This window comes from Narcine bancroftii, chromosome 3, assembly GCF_036971445.1.
Source record: "Narcine bancroftii isolate sNarBan1 chromosome 3, sNarBan1.hap1, whole genome shotgun sequence".
Taxonomy (NCBI): domain Eukaryota; kingdom Metazoa; phylum Chordata; class Chondrichthyes; order Torpediniformes; family Narcinidae; genus Narcine; species Narcine bancroftii.
The window spans coordinates 28,012,174-28,029,377 of record NC_091471.1 but is presented as its reverse complement, the minus strand read 5'-3'; the positions used below and the strand labels follow the sequence as shown (position 1 = coordinate 28,029,377).

General features: G+C 40.2%; 1 protein-coding gene and 1 long non-coding RNA gene across 4 annotated transcripts in view; one reads left to right on the top strand and one right to left on the bottom strand.

Moving 5' to 3' along the window:
* LOC138757042 (E3 ubiquitin-protein ligase TRIM39-like) overlaps positions 1–3,029 on the bottom strand; it is an 87,111-nt gene extending 84,082 nt beyond the window's left edge. Inside the window, exon 1 of one of the 3 annotated variants that reach the window (XM_069923673.1) lies at positions 2,755–3,029. In XM_069923673.1, coding sequence (XP_069779774.1) covers positions 2,755–2,922 — 168 coding nt within the window. In that variant the 5' untranslated portion in view covers positions 2,923–3,029. The remainder of the gene's footprint in view (positions 1–2,754) is intronic. The other 2 variants (XM_069923671.1, XM_069923672.1) reach the window with 2 other exon arrangements.
* A 7,906-nt stretch (positions 3,030–10,935) lies between these two features.
* LOC138756078 (uncharacterized) lies at positions 10,936–12,097 on the top strand. Its single transcript, XR_011352724.1, has 2 exons — positions 10,936–11,165; positions 11,520–12,097. It is a non-coding gene; the product is annotated as an uncharacterized lncRNA (long non-coding RNA).
* The last annotated feature ends 5,107 nt before the right edge of the window (positions 12,098–17,204 follow it).

The window sequence follows — 17,204 nt, the reverse complement described above, 5'->3', positions numbered from 1 at the left end:
ATTAATTTAGCCAAGCAACATCACAGGCATTAGTCTTCACACCATCGATGATGTGTACAAGAGGCAGTGTCTTAAGAAAGCAACCTTTCCCCAGCAAATTTGTCAGTGGTATTTGAATTATGCCTAGCCACACAGTCAGGGTGTATAGTGAGTAGAGGAGCAGATTAAGCATGGATCTTTGATGTGCCCCTGTGTTGATTGTTGGTGAGGAGGATTCGTAATGACTGAGGTCTTCTAATGAAGAAGTTAAAGATCCAATTTCAGAGAGGAGTGCAGAGACCCAATAACCCAATAATCCAACTTTTGTGTTATCATTAATAGTGCAGTTAATAGTGCAGTGTTCAATGTTCAATGTTCAATGTGACGTTAATGTCATGCACATAAGTACAATGTACCAATGCTCTAAAATTCTTATTTGCAGACAGAAAAAGAGATAATCAAATCAAAGTGTAGATAAATAATTATTCACAGCTGCAATCAGTTCAAGGAGAAAAAAAAGAAAGTGACATCTCAGTCGTGCAGACAGGTCCTGGGGTAGTTTATGGTTGGGGACTTGTTCATTGCAATCATTGTTCATTCTGTAACTCAAATCATACAAGCTATGTTCTCAAGGGAAATGTAACTTCTTTCCACCTTAGCTTCCTCAATGAAAAAGAAAATCCTTTTGCAGATTTATTAAGGATGCTTAAATGCAATCTTGATTTTTTTTTAAACCGTGACATAATTTAAGGATATCTGGGGTCCCAGATGAATTGGGAAGTGAAGGGGAGGAGAGCAGGCAGAACCAGGTGGGGGAGGAGTGGATTTTGAGGCAGAGCCTGGTAAGTGATAGGTGGAAACAGATAAGGTGAAAAATGAGGCTGACAGAATCAGATGAATTGGGAAGGGAGACAAAATCAGTACAGGTGACCCTTTTCGATAATGGGGTTTTATCCTTATAAAATTCACAAATTCCTAGTGAAAAAATAACGATAAGGAATAAAATTTGATCTCGCAGAATTTATGTGGAGAAAAGTTAAATAAATAACCATTTTCGACTCTCATTTTTTGACTGCTTTGCATTATGGATAATTGCAATGAAGGCTTTTTTCTAGGGGGCGGGTCACCTGGTCACCTGCATTGGCTTCCGATAGTGATAAGGAAAGTGGGAAAGGGAAAGGCTGGCTGTGTCAGTGGGCAATAAAAAATAGAACCAGTATTTCCAAAACCGGCACCGTTGGCTTAGCGGTTTGCACAATGCCTTTCAGCACCCCAGTGATTGGGACCTGGGGTTCGAATCCCGCACTATCTGTAAGGTGTATGTTGTCGTCGTCATGTCAATCCCTTGAGGTCAAGGATGATGGCCTTCATTCCTATGGGCTCTCAGGTGACTTATGAGTCCAATCTCAGAAAGTGGCCCACCGAGCGGAGACGCCTGTGCGGGTGTTTGTTTAACGCGAACTTGATGTTGCACTCCAAGAAGCACACGATACTTCACAAACTAGTTCCAATGGCATAAAAACCATGACAATAAGAAATGATGGATTTGTTGTAGCCTTCATCCACCTTCACAGCCATTGAGTTCAACATATTTTCGTTCTCCTGTTCCACCATTGAGGACTTAAGGAATATGTACGTTCTCCCCATGTCTGCGTGGGGCTCCAGTTTCCTACTACCATTTGAAACATACTGTGGGTTAATTGACAGTAATTGTGCAGCACGGACTCGTGGTCTGAAATAGCCTGTTATCGTGCTGTATATCTAAAAAAAATTTATCTAAAAATTTAAAGTCGGGATGCTTGAACATTTTCATCTGCCACATTTTACTTTGTTTCATTTTTTTTAATTTCTGATATACAACATGGTTGTATATGTTTCAAATGGTGAGAGGAAACCTGAGCCCCCGGGGAAAACCCACATAGACACCTGGAGAATATACAAACTCCTTATAGACAGCGCAGGATTCGAACCCCCAGTCCTGATCGCCAGCGCTGAAAAGGCATGGATCTAACTGCTACACTAATCGTGCTGACCCTAAGGAAGCCATTCAGCCATCACATCTGTACTGAGTCTCAAAGAAATGCCATTTCCCCCAAATGATACAAATTGCCTAATGAGGCAACGTTCGGCTCTATAGCTGATGTGTTTTGACCCCACTAGGGTGCCTGTGGGGAGAGACTGTGGAACACACTGCTCAAATCCAGCTGCCACTGACAGTCAGTTCCATCTGATGTTTGTTGCAAAATAACACACAAGAGCAAAAGAGGCTGCTGTTTCAGGAATTGGCAACAAAAAACAGAATACGAGAAGAACTCAGCATTTATTAAAGCAAAAGGTGTCTGTGTAACCTGCTGAGTTCTACCAGCATTCTGTTTTATACTTACTAATGGGCATGAAACTAAAAATACTTTAATATTAAAGGTAAAAAATAAACTTAAAAGGAAAATACAGCACTTGTTTGTTCTCACATTTTTTTTCACAGGATCGGCGACTACACGGTTGAATGGGGTCACAGTTCATATCCCAGACATCCATGTGAAGCCTGGTACTGAATGCATCTGGCCCTTTCTGGATCGAGCGGTGAGTTCGGCTGCAGAAGCCTGAGGTGACAGACTGCAAGGGGTGGGCAGCCACCCACAAAATCCTCGGTGAGAAGGCAATCACAACCTGCACCGACTACACCCGAGAAACCACGTGTTGAGTAAGGTGACAGTGTAAGTCGGGCAAGTCGAAATGACCGGGAGTAGAAGAAATGGTTCAGCGGGTAGTCTTTACCTGACTCTGTTTCAGCATCTCATTCAACGTAACCACCGTGAGGGTTTTATGGCGACCAGCCACAATACAGATGATGCATATAGGAACTTGGTCATCCTGGCAGTAAAGCTTGAACTCTTCGTTGTGCTTGGCGCAACTCATTGAAGAATCAAGTGGATTGTTCGACATGACTCTCGAAGACTATTTTGTCTGTGTGAACATTCAGGTTCCAACTGCACTAGAGGTTCCTGGTGATTCTTCTGTTGATGTGTTCTCTGAACAGTTAAAACAATGTATCCAGAAAAGCTGTCCTCTGATAAATGTATTAATTTTTGGTTTTGGAATTTAGAATAAAATTGCTACTTCTGGGATCAGGGTGTTTGTACTTAGAAGCCCATGCAACAGAACCCATGGCAAGAACTTGATGTACCTTCATTTTTCATTCAGTTTTAGCTGGGCTGCCTTCATGATCATTCCGGAGAGATACTTGTACAGTGGCAAAATTCACAGAGATCATTTTTATCTACACATCCCAGGGAGTGGAGTTCTCCTCCTTCAAGGTACCCCAGCTCCTATCCCATACTAGAGGCACGCACAAAGACTCCAGATGCTGGAATCTTGGGCAAACAATGAACTGTTGGAGGAACTCAATGAGGTAGGAAGCGTCCACGGGTAGAAATGGTCCGACAACGTTTCGGATTGGGTCACAATAAAGGGTCCTCATCCAAAATGTTGACGGACGATTTCTACCTATGTCTTCGTATCGAGAAGGCAGGAGAGTGCAAGAGCCTCCCCACACAATGGAGCCCTCCCCCATGATTCCAAATGTGATCCTTCTGTCCTGCTCCTTGTAGAACATCCTTGAAGACAGCTACCAACGGTTTGAAATCATTTTGCCCGTTTTCTATGAAGAACAGTTGGGTATAAAAATGAGAATAGTTTGGCATGTTTTGAAATGAATGGAAATGTTTATTGTTGCATACACCAAAATGCAGCTAAAAGCTTTTTTTTTGTGATATCCATGCAAGTCAGCCTATACATGAGTGCAGAAAGTATGGCAGTAATAAAACAAAAGTCCAGGGTCCAGTGTTAAGTTTAAGTTTGTTTATTTATCACAAAGTATCTAATATATTGAGAAGGGTTCTGCAGTCTAACTTTCACACTGCTGTATAAAGAGCTCACTTTACAGAGTACAGGTCAGAGGACACCAATGAAAAAGAAGATCAACTAACACAGTAAATAATAGATTGCTACAAAGAGAAAGTGCATGGAATAGAGAAAAGTTCAATTAGTGCAAGGCAATCATCTTTTCCTGATGAGAGGTTAATTTGTCTGATAACAGTGGGAAAGAATCTGCCCTTGAATCTGGGTGACAAATCAAATAGAATAGCAATCGGCATCTGTTGTCCTGATTATTGCTCATCTATATTCACAAAGAAGAAGAATATTGCATTGGAAGAGATAATAGGAAGCCTATCAGGATTAAAATTGAATAGTTCCTCAGGATCTGATTAACTGTATTGCAAAATTATATGGGAGGCAAAGGAGGGCATTGCTGGGGGTCCACAGAGGTTTTAAGCCTTGGAGATGCTAGAGACCGATGATGCTGGAATCTGGAGCTTGAAACAATCTTAGCGTGGAGGCAATGGGATTCTTAATGCTTCAAGACAAGACCTTGTACCAGGACCGAGACAGTAGAGGGAAGATAGCCAGTAGGTAGAAGTGAACTGAGGGGATGAGACAGAGGGTGGTCGATGATCAGAGGAATCAAGTGAAGGGGAGGAGAGCAGGCAGAACCAGGTGGGGGAGGAGTGGATTTTGAGGCAGAGCCTGGTAAGTGATAGGTGGAAACAGATAAGGTGAAAAATTAGGCTGACAGAATCAGGTGTGGGAAGGTAAAGACAGAGGCTGGTAGATGATAGGTGAAACCAGATAAGGGAGGAATGTTGGGAAGATGGAACTAGATGGGGAAGGGGATAGAAAAGACGAAGCAAGGGAGAAGAAACCCAGATGAATAAGTATGTGGATGCTGGACTGATGGAACCAGATAGGAGGGTGTCGAACCTTGGCAACAAATATGGGGGGAATGGAAGAGGTGAAGAAAGGGAGAGGAAGCATGGGTGGATTTGTGGGAGGGGACAGCCAATGCAGTTTCCCTCAGCTGTGGTCCATGCAGCCATCACTAGTAGATGTCCAGTTCCTGCACGTCTACCCTCCCTGGCAGTTTGGAGTCAGGTATTCTCACAACATTTAAGCAATATCTGGGTTTGATTTCTTTGGAGAAGAAGCAGAGGAAATTTATCAGGTTGTTGCCTGGGATGGAATGTTCCAGTGATTTAATTTTAATTTTAATTTAGAGATACATCTCAGTAACAGGCCCTTTTGGCCCACAAACCTGCACTGCTCAAATGGAGCGTGAGAGGAAACCAGAGGATGTAGAGAAAACCCTCGCAGCCATGGGGAGAACCAGTGGCGGCTTAACTACCACCCAGGGCTCTAGGCTGAACTTTAGTAAGGCTTCTCTTGACCTTGTCCCCCCTGCCCCACCCTTTGTTAAATAGAATAAAGTGATGTTATGTTAAACAACTTACATGAGGAATCTACAAAGTGGTCATTATCAACCCCTGGGAGTTGATGGGAATTTTCCAAGAGTTGTGCTCCCACTGATCAGGCATCTGGGAGAATATGTAGAACGCCTGCTTATATTGTTCTTTACATGAATATAACACCAGGGGGTCAATTGAAATTTTGGGGTCAGAAGAATTGTAGAATTGATGTCCCCACTCCTGCTGGGAACCCGATATCCCCACTCCTAATGGACCTCCCTCCCTTCTAGGCCCTAGGCTTAAGCTGCTCAGCCTAATGGTTAATCCGCCACTGAAGTGAACATACAAAATCCCTACAGACAGCACCTGATTCGAACCCGGGTTTCTAGTGTTGTAATAGCTTTGCACTAACCCCTATGCTAACCATGTCATTACATGAGAGACAGGATAACTAGACTTGAAAGAGATATGTGAAAAATGATGAGGGTAGATAATAAGAAACCTTTCCCTAGAGCAGATGTGTCTAAGACTAGATGACATTGATTTAGAATGGTTGAGAAGCGTATCATGTTTGGTGGGATGGTTGAGAAGCGCATCATGTTTGGTGGGTTCACAGAGAGACAAGTCTAGACACAAGAGTTATAATCACATCTAACTTTTATTAACACACCCACACAATTTATAAAAGAGCATGGGAAACAAACGGGAGAACATTAAAATGGTACACAATTGCTAATTCATGTAAACAACAATATAAGCAGGCATTCTACATATTCTCCCAGATGCCTGATCAGTGGCAGCACAACTCTACTGCAAGAATTGCTACTATTTCAATACTATGGCTCAGCTTCAGTGCAGTGCACACCTTATCTGTGACCCTTCCAATTGACATTCACAGTAGTGACCTGGTATGGACCGATGTTCAGAGCTCAGGCTATGAGGCAGAGAGAGAGAGAATGTGCTGTGCTCTCTTGTTCAATGCAGGGCTAATCTGTGTGTCCAGCCAATAAGGATGCTAGGTGATTTGAATTAGCCAATGGCAAGGTGTGCACTAATTAGTGACCGGAGCCCAACCATGACTGACAGGTGATGTGACTTCCAAATAATTTTCAGAGGGGGAGAACATGTGACCACCCACAATACAGACAGGGAGGCCATCCCTCTTTCACACACGACACCTACCAGTATGGGTGGTGAAAGCAAAAGCTCTCACAACATTTAAGAAATATCTTGATGAGCAGTTGAATCACCAGAACAGTGAAGGCTATAGATAATGGTAGATGGGATCAATACAGGTAAATATTTAATGGTTGTCATGGACGTGATGGCTGATGGAACAGGAGAAATGGAATGATCTACTTGAAGAAGTATGGCATGTGTCAATCAAAATTGGTGTGTCCAATAGTTTTGCTACTCACAGTCATACCCAAATCAAAAGGATTCTGAAAATTACTTCAGGGTGAATGTTCAACATAATTGACTTAGTTATCGATGTCCTTTCACATCATTTTTCTACAGTCAGGGATATTTGTCAACTTTTTGATTTTTTTTATGGTACTTTAAGTAGTTAGATGAGAATGAGTGTTACAAAAAGCTAATCAGTTTCAGCTACAATACCCAAGTCATATTTCAAGCGATATTCAGAGTGAAATGCTTCTTCTTAAAATAATTTTTGATGTGATTTTTAAACTCGATGCTGTGTTACCGAGGAAAATTTATGGTCAAGTTTCGAACTTGAGATTAGGCAATGTTTTCCCAAATGTCCTAATCACATTGCGCATTTTTCTGTCATTGCCGGCAACAGTGGCCTCTAGTGAGAGGAGTTTCAGTGTCCTTAAAACAAATTAAGTCAGACTTTGGTCCACAATGGTTTGAATGGATTAGCAATTTTGAACATCAACAGTGACAAGGAAAAGTTGCTCAATTTTTCTGGTGTAATTGATGAATTTGCCCAAAGAAAACCATCTAAAGCAGGGGTTCCAAACCTGGTGTACATGTATCCCCAGTGGTACATTTGCATTTTTCAGGGGTTACATTGTGTCTGAGAGAATATCAACTACTGTACAATACATGGTGTTGTAATCTGCAGTCAGATTGCACAATGTAATTGTTTTTATCCTTAATTTTTAGGGATACACGGGAACCTATAAAAATGCCCAAGGGGTACAGAGGAACGAAAAGGTTGGGAACCCCTGATGTAAAGCATTTGTGAATATGAAGAAATGATAACCATTTCTGATCTGAAATTCCAAATACAGAATAAACATGAATGTACTATTGTATTTACTGTACTCTATTGTCTTATATAAATTTTAAATAAAATCGCTTGCCATGAACTTTTTTATAAATCATTCTAGTTCTTTTATTCTGTTCTATTACATGTAAGTACATCATGTACACTACATGTACATGTACATACCCATATATAAATCAGATGTATTTAGCACTGATCACAAAATTACTTAATGAGCAGTTTGAAATGGGGCCTACATTTCCCATCTGGCCTGGGTCTATTACCAGCTTTGCATGAGCCTGGAGTTGGATGCCTGGAATGCATTGCCAGGGATGGTGGTGAAATCTGGTACAACTGGGTCATTCAAAAGATTTAGAAAGGCACATGGATGGAAGAATAATAGAGGGTTATGAGTGTGAGGTAGGGAAAATTGTGGTGGAGTATGTTTATGTAGGGGGCACAACATCATGGGCCGAAAGGCCTGGTCTGATCTATGTTCTATGAGTCATTAAATCAGAAAAGCAGAGAATTGGTAGGAATTTGAAGATTTTCGAAGCAGTGAGGGTTGATGTCTTGGAGGAATTTGGAAAGAAAGGTGGGAACATTAAAATGAAGGCATTGTTGACAGATGAATCGAAATAGATTTTTGGATAATTAAAACCTAGTGAAAGTTCATTCAAAGGGAGCAAAACTCTGGGTGAGCTCAATTTTAAGTGTGATGCCAGCCAGGAGACCATTGAAATAGTGGCATCAAGAAGAAACAAAAGGCATTGAGGTTGTAATTCTGCAGATACCTCGCTGTGTGAGGAAAAATAAATTTGAGCCACTGGCATGTGCCTTCAGGGACATTCTGGGAGCAGTGCAGCTGGAGGTCCCATGCAGGGATGATCTGTAGGGCCATGAGACAGTGGGAGATAATTGGGGGGTGGGGGTGGGGGGGGGGAAGCTGGTTTTGAGGATGGAACGTGGCAATGGCTTTCCTTCTTGCTCCACTGAAAGAGGTGAACATAATCTAACAACCTTTGTCTTACTGTTAAGATATACAATGGTCCAAAAAGTTTTTCTTGTTCATATTTCATGATCTGGACATCAGCAGTGCCCTTTTTTAATTGGCTTGAGCTCTCCAGTTTGATGGGCCATTTCAGGGGATTTAAGAGTCAACCTCTTTGGTGGGTGTGAGCCTCTACATCAAATCCTCTTGCAACCAAGGCCACAAAAAAAAATTTTCTTCCTAATAACTTGCTGCAACTGTATGTTGGGTTTCATTAACTTTCAACATAACCCGATCCCTCACAATTAAAAAAACAACCTTTCTGTTTTGTGCACTGAACTACATGAGCTCACATTTTCCACATAATATTATCTCTGCCATGCTCTCATTTGCTGGTAACAATTCCACCTCACTGGATATGATGTGCAAAATGTTGCCATAGATTGTGAACAGCTGTGGCCCAAGTACCAATCCCTGTGAAAACACGCTGCTCTGTAAATCGGAGTAGGACCTGTTTTTTTTTCCCACTCTTTGCTTTGTCTTTTAGCCAATTCTCAATCCCTGTCAACATTTTACCCTCCCCCAAATTCTACTCTTCTTAAACAAGCTCCTTCATAACTGAATGCCTTTCACATATCTAAATATGTTACCACTACTTGTTCCCATTGATCTATTGAGGTAGTCACATTCTGAAAGAACTCCGACGGATTAGTCAAACATGATTACTTTCATAAATCCATGCTGACTACACCCAATCCCATTATTTTTCAACATAAACATCAGTTTTACCCCAGAACTGGTGTTAGGCCAACAGGCTGGCAGTTCCTTATTTCCTCTTTCCCCCCATTTAAAGCAGTGCAGTCACATGAACTCCCCTCAAATCCATGGGAACCTCGTTATCCTTACAGACACCTTTTTCAAAACTCTACTAGAATTGGTGAGTTTTTCCTGTGTATATAATTGAGCACCCATTTTTCATCCCTGCACATGTTTGATTTCACCACACAAGAACAGAAAAGAAGTGGGAAAACAAGGCAGCCAAACTAAACTAATTAATACCTATGGTTTGACGATGACTGAACTAAAGAGGCTTCTTGCTCCTTTTTATAGCAAGAGTTTCTGAACCTTGTAGTGCTTGAAGCAAAGCCATGGCAACATTCACACATATTAAAATGCTCAGTCACACACTCTTCACTCCCCCTCCCATTGGGAAGAATAATCACGAGTGTGAGACCAAGTTTAAGGACAGTTACTTTCTTGCTATGATCAGATTGCTGAATGAACCTTACAATAGTCAGATTGTGTTACCTTTGCTTCGTATCAACTGGTCTCGCTCTGTAAATCTGCACTTTTAACTAGTGCCTTACTTGCTGTACTACGCATGGGATGTCTAACTGGACTACTCACAAACCAAACTTTCTCACTGCACCTTGATACATATGACAATAATCATATACTTGAACTTGAATATGAATGGCCTCATCTTTTTTCAATATATTTTAAACATCATTTATTTCTGCTTTATACCAATAATTCAAGTGAGTAAGCTGAAATGTAGTACTTTTAAATGTTTTAAAAGTTTTGATAAATGATAGAGTGTGTTGGACCCAACACACCAATGGCATCAGAAAGAAAGCATGTCAGCGCCTCTACTTCCTCAGGAGTTTGCAGAGGAGTTTGCACCATAAACCCTGGCAAATTTCTACAGAGGTGTAGTGGAAAGTGTGCTGACCAGCTACAACATGGTCTGATCTGGCAACACCAATACCTCCAAAATGTATTGGACACAATCCAGGACATCACAGACAAAACCCTCCCCACTATTGAGTACATCTACAAGGAACGCTGCTGTTTGAGAGCGGCAGCAATAGCCCTCACTTGCTGCTCCCATCAGGAAAGAGGAATCGTTGCCACAAGACTTGCACCACCATGTTCAGGAACAGCTGCTACCCCTCCACCGTCAGACTCCTCAATGACAAACTCAATCAGAGACTCATTTAAGGACACTTACTTGTGCATTTTAATCATTTTTTTTGTTCTCTCTGTATTGCACAATTTGTTTAAAAATGAATGACAAAATTCTGTAGACACTGTGGTTGAAGTAAAAACACGCAATGCTGGAGAAGCTCAACAGGTCAAACAGTGTCCTTTATGTAGCAAAGGCAAAGATATAGAACTGATGTTTTGGGCTTGATAAAATTCTGCAAGAGTCCAAACAAAAGAGAGAGGGGAGTGGCAAAGACAAGAGATGATAGGTGGAGAAAGGAGGGAGGGGTCAGCAGCAATGAGGGGAAGGAGGGTTGATTGGGTGGGTAGAGGAACAGGAAAAGGGGGTGGGGATATAAAAGGCAAGCAGGTTTAGAGGAAGGAAGTAAAGTCAATGTTAATGCCATCTAGCTGGAGAGTGCCCAAACAGAAAATAAGGTGTTCTTCCTCCAATCAATGGGTGGTCAGGGTGGCACAGTACATAAGGCCATGGACAGACATGTGAGCAAGGGACTATGATCCGGAATTGAAATGGTTGGCCATTGGCAGTGTAGTTGCGAATGAAGCAGAAGTGCTGAGCGAAGCGATCTCCCAGACTGCGACCGATCCCTCCAATGTAGAGAATTCCACAAAGTGTTGCTTCTTGTGAAAGGCCCGTTTGGGGCCACAGACCATGGTGAGGGAGGAAGTGTGGGCGCCAATATTGTATCTCCTGCGGGCACAGGGGAAGGTGCAGGGGGTGCTATGGGTGGGGAGGGATGAGTGCACAAGGGGATCACGGAGGGGCGGTCCCTGCGGAAGGCCGAGAGGGGAGGAGGAGGAAAAATATGTCTGGTGGGTGAGATCCTGTTGTAAATGCCAGAGATAAGGTGAAACTTTCCACAGGAAAAAGTGGCTTAAAGTGTTCCAGAAAAAACCAGAACAGAGGTGAATGTTTTTAACGCAGCAAATTGTTAGGAGATACATCAAATAAACCCAAAGAAGTATATGGGTGTAATGGAAGATTCTAACCTGCTTTTTTAATTTGCAGCTCTGGGTTCTGCAAGGCTGAGAACCTGCTTGTGTTTTAGAATCAGCAAACATAAGCTAAATTCCACTGAGGGGCCAGAGATGCTGTTATCTGAAGAAAGGACATCGTGTACCAAGAACATTTAATCTTCCTGCTTGTTTTTGTCACAGACTGTCAAAAGCCTAGCCTTGATGCAAAATAAACCATTGTATTCAAAGTGATAAGCTTAAAATTATGTTATTCGTTAGAAGCCTAACATGCTAGCTTGCTCACTTATCTTTCTTGCTGTGCTGGGAATAGGTGCTTGGGTAAGCAGTTTTTGGGTAATATAAGCCATGGTCCCGCTGCTGAAGTTTGAGACTCTCCAAGAGGTGGCAACATCTCTCAGCAAGAAGAAGAAGAAGAACTTCTAGTCCAGCCAACGTCCCGTTCAGGGGAGGTGGAGAAGCTGCTACCGGCGCCCTGACAACCTACTACAAGTGTGCAGTCTTTCCCTCGCTTCGGCAGTTGGGACCAGTCCAAGCATAGTTGGGAAGGGCTTGCATATTGTAGTGTGAAATCAGCTTTTGAATTTGTAATAAACATTTGTATAATCTGAACTGCTCTCGGTGTGTGAGTCTATTTTCTGTCGGTAGCTCAAACACTGTGACCAATCTAAAACGAACAAAGTGAGAGGTATAAGTTTACTCAAGACAATGGGCCAAATGCAGGCAGGTAGAACTACCCTGGGATGCCAACTTGTCCAGCCCGAGTGAGTTGTCTGCAAAAATTGAAGACAGCAGCTTTCTCATGGCCACTAGGAAAATAAAAATCATTACCAATGTCATTAACTTGTCAACCAAGCATTAACTGACAATCTACTGGACCTTAGAAGCATCGACTCACAAATTTTATTTCCTTTGAAATCAATGAAAATAAGATGTATAACAAGTTGTACTGTTTACTCTGGGCATGTAGTCAAACCCCTACCTCATTGTGGAGACAAAATATAATCCCTTAAGTAGGTAACATCACATGTTACATTTACTAGAGGTCAGAAGGAGGCTGTTCAATCCATTGAATCAATACTGGACCTTTGTCGAGCAACCCCTCAGCTGTCTTTGGAACCCTGGAAATGTTTCACTCAAACCCCTGTTCAGTTTCATTCTGAAAGCCATGATTGCCTCCACTGAAGTTCAGCTCACAAACAGATTATCCTCTTTCTGCTCCTTCCCATTTCTCCCATGACTTTTTGTATTAGTTTTCAACACACTTTTAACTTGCCAACTGTTTGCAGATGTGAAATTTGGTTGGAGGGGGCTCAGGGAGGGTGACTGGTTGAAATTTGCACAGATCACTTGTCGAGCAGGGTTGGGTACCAATGAAATAATTTCTTCACCTCTGTTGGCGCTCAATGAACAGTGTTTTGTCAAGTTCTTCTAACTCTCTATGTATTATAGTGACACCTTGTTGAAGCATAGTACTTTACATAAAGGAATTATGGAAACGGAGAGTGGAAACTGCTGATAAAACTCACTAGGTGGCAGACTAATAGTGAATTATAAAATCTTCAAGCTGCCACTGGGCAGTTATACTGTTTTATCAATTCTTTTGAAATCAGGAGAGCAGAATTTCCACTTTATGCTGTTTACATTTCATGCTGTGAGCTCTCTTTACTTCCCATTCATAAGAGGCATATCAAGTTAACAAATTTAATCATTAAAAGTTCAAAGATAGGGAACTGGTATGGCAGGCATGGAATCCAATAAGTTAGGTTTGTGTGGAATTCATCAGAAAAGCGAAGAGAAGTTCTGCATTTGCTCTTCACTTGGAGAAATTCAGCTGGTCAAGAAATGTATATGTAGCAAAGATAAAGATACATAAACAATGCTTTTGTCCAGACCTTGATGAAGGGCTCAAGCCCAGAACATTGGTTCTGTATCTTTATCTTTGCTACTGAAAGGACACTGTTTGACCTGCTGAGTTTCTCCAGTGATGTGTTTAATTCAACCACAGTTGAATCTGCAGATGTTTGTGTTTTACTTCACTTGTCTTTGGTAAGTTCCCCTGTCCTTGGTGGGATGCAGGGCTATTGCCCTCTCAGTCCGTGGCCACCAGAGGCTGCTCAAAGCTCACTTAGGAATAGGACCTTCTGTTTGGCAGGAGTAAGTGAGCACATGGCCATCTGACAAAGCCTTCACCAAATGCATAATATACTTTAGTCTCATCTTCACTCAGGAGCAAGTGTAACAACTGAAATCATCCTTACATAGTTGCTCTGTGATTAGTAAGGGATTACTTAAGGTGGTATGTGAGAGGAAAGAAAAAGTTTGAAAACCACTGTTTTGATCGTACCTAATTGACTCGTTCATACACTAACAATAAAGCCAAAAGACTGGAGCATTTATTACCATAAGACTGGACACATGCTCTTGTTGCTGGTTTAATTTCAGGATTCGTACTGAGGGAGGGACTCGAACATCATCACCTTTATTGGGGAATTCCAGGGGGAGCAATTACAGGGAAGAGGCAGGCCAGTCATACACAGAGATACAGTTCCAATGGCAGAACAGCATCACAATGGTATTCACTCCTCTTTTTTTTAAAAGTCCAGCAGGTGGAGTAGGTTTAGTGCCCATTACAATGGATCTCTTTCTTTCTTTGGTATAACTAATAATTGCATTAGAGAATGAATTAAGCCTGCATCTTATAGACCAATATTATTAGTGAATGCAGATTATAAAATTATTGCTAAAATTTTAGCAAATAGACTAGCTCAATATTTACCAAATTTAATTCATACAGATCAAACAGGGTTTGTTAAAAAAACAACAATCTGCGGACAATGTGTGCTAGATTGATTAGTTTAATTCATTTAGCTCAGAAAAGGGGTGATTTAACTGTGGCAGGAGCTTAAGATGCAGAGAAAGCTTTTGATAGGTTAGAATGGAATTTTTTGTACAAGGTATTTGAAAGGTTTGGTTTTGGACTGACATTAAGAAATTGGGTTATAATTTTATATAAAAATCCTTCTGCAGAAGTGGTGACTAATGGACAAATTTCTACTTCTTTTCAATTAACTAAATTGAGTAGACAGGGATGCCCTTTATCACCATCTTTGTTTATTTTGGCAATAGAGCCCTTAATGGAGTTAATAAAACAAAATTTTAAAATTAAAGATATAAAGGTTAATCAAGAAGAATATAAAGTAAATGTGTTTTCTGATGATGTTTTGGTTTATTCGACAGAGCCTATGAATTGGAGATGTCAATTACATATACGATTAGAAGAATATGGTGAAGTATCCAGGTGTAAGATTAATTGGGACAAAAGTGACATTTTGCCCTTAGTTAAGGACAATATACTCAATGTAGAAAGACCACTCAATTTAGGTGGCCAGAGGCTGAAATTAAATATTTAGTTATTAAGGTCAATAATTATTTAAATAATTTCTATAAATTGAACAATTTACCATTATTTAATAAAATTAAGGAGGATTTGAATAGGCGAAATAACTGTAATATGTAGAGTTCATTGTATTAAGATGAATATTTTCCCTAGAGTTCAATATTTTTTTCATTCAATCCCCATCTCAATTCCACACAAAAAAATTAGTGACTTGATTATGAGTGTTAGAAAGTTTTTATGGAAAGGGAAAATGGCAAGGGCTTCTTTGGAAAAATTGACTAGGAAGTTTGAATTGAGAGGTTTGCAACTTTAAGGCAGCTTCATTGAGATGTGTTAATGTACTTTTTAGTTCAGATAAAATTCTTTCTTGGGTTAATATGGAATGTAGTAAAATAGGAGAAATTAATATATAGGGCTTAATTTACAAGTGGAATTCAAAATTGTTAGTGGGAAGCAGAGACACACCTGTTTTGGAACATTTGATTGAATTATGGAATAAAATTGATTATGAAATAGATGTGAAAGATTTAATTTCACAAAAAATGTCTTTATGTCAAAATAGACATTCCATTTTCTATGGATAATCAATTTCTGAGCACTTGCATGCAGATGGGTATTTAGAGGATTGTTTTGAAACTGGAAGATTTATTACATTTGAACAATGAAGAATAAATTTAATGTGCTAAATAATACTTTTTTCTGTTATTATGAAGTTAAGGGTTTTTTTTTTTGACTGATAAAAATAGGTCCAAGTTTGACATTACCTAGTCAGAGTGAAATTGGAATTAATGACTTGTAATAGTAATGTAAATAAATTTATCTCTGTAATGTCTAATTTACTTCTAGGGGTGCATGTTGAGATTAAGATAGGAAGTGGATTTAAATAGAAAAATTGATGAGAAAAATTGTATGCAATTATGTAGAGATAATATGACAAAAAATTTTAATGTTAGGTATAGGCTGGTTCAATACAATTTTTTGCATCTCCTATATTTAACTCCTCAAAAATTAAAAAATTTAACCCTACATTATCAGATTTATTTTTTAAATGTGGTCAAGAGATTGGATTATTTCTGCATTCTACTTGGAAGAGTCCTAAAGATAAACATTTTTGATTGGAAGTTGGAAAATTATTTGCAACGAATAATGGGGGTTAAGTTCCCATAGGATCCAATGCTACTTCTGTTGGGTAATTTTAGGACTATAAATTGAAATTAACTAGGTATCAAATTGAATTTGTACAAATTGTTTTAGCAGTTTCTAGGAAGCATATAGCTATTACTTGGAAATAAGAAACAGAATTAGAGATGGAGTGGCGGCAAGCTGAATTTCGTAGCTGCATAATTTACAAAACAAATCAGATATTTTGGAAAATATGGCCCCCATATTTGCAAAATGTGGGCATGAATGTATAACAGACTCTCTAAAGACCCAATCTCTTGGTAACCTCCAGCATCATTATATTATTAAAAACTTTATGATATATAGTTTATCTTCTTGAAATTCCCCAGTTTTTCTCTTTTTCCTCCTTTTCTTTTTCTTTTTTGGGGGTTTGGGGAGGGAGGAGATGGAGAGGAGGGAGGGATTTTGAATACCACCTGCATAAATTTTGAAAATTCTTTATTGAAAGAAATCTATCTACTGTTGTGACTTAAAAATTGCGAAATAAAATATTCAAAAAAAGGATCAAAGCAGCCCATTTGATTGACTGACTGATGCATTCAATCCCTCCACCAGTGCCTGCAACATAGACCATGTACAAATGAAAAGCAGTTGTTCCTCCAGGCTACTCTGTCATCACCTCCCAATCCCACAGTCTCTACCCGGACAAAACCAGAGGCTACATGGAAACACCAACACTTTCACTTCTTCCTCAATGTCAATAAGACATTGTCTGCTCACATAAACAGGAGGTGAGTGAGTCATGTGAGTGGGACACTTAAAGAAGCAAGATTTTATTACTGACCACCTGATGAACACAGCAGCTGAGTGACTGTGTGAAATGGACAATTCGGCTGATTCTCCCTGTTAGGGGAATTATTGAACCACTGTGACCAAAGGAAAGGTCACTTGACTAAACCCATATCTGGGTTTTGAAAGCATAAAAATTGCTGCATCGGATCGTGACCAAAGAAATGGCCAATTTGACTGACCCTTGCTTGGGTTTTGGAAGCATCATTCATTTCGTTTCCCCAATGCAAGGAAAAGGAGGGTTGTGACAACTGTTCTTCCAAAAGGATTATTCAACAAGGAACTCGACAAGGATTTGTGAGCAGTCCAGCCACTTCTTTCATAATTACTTCTGGGCATCAACTTAAA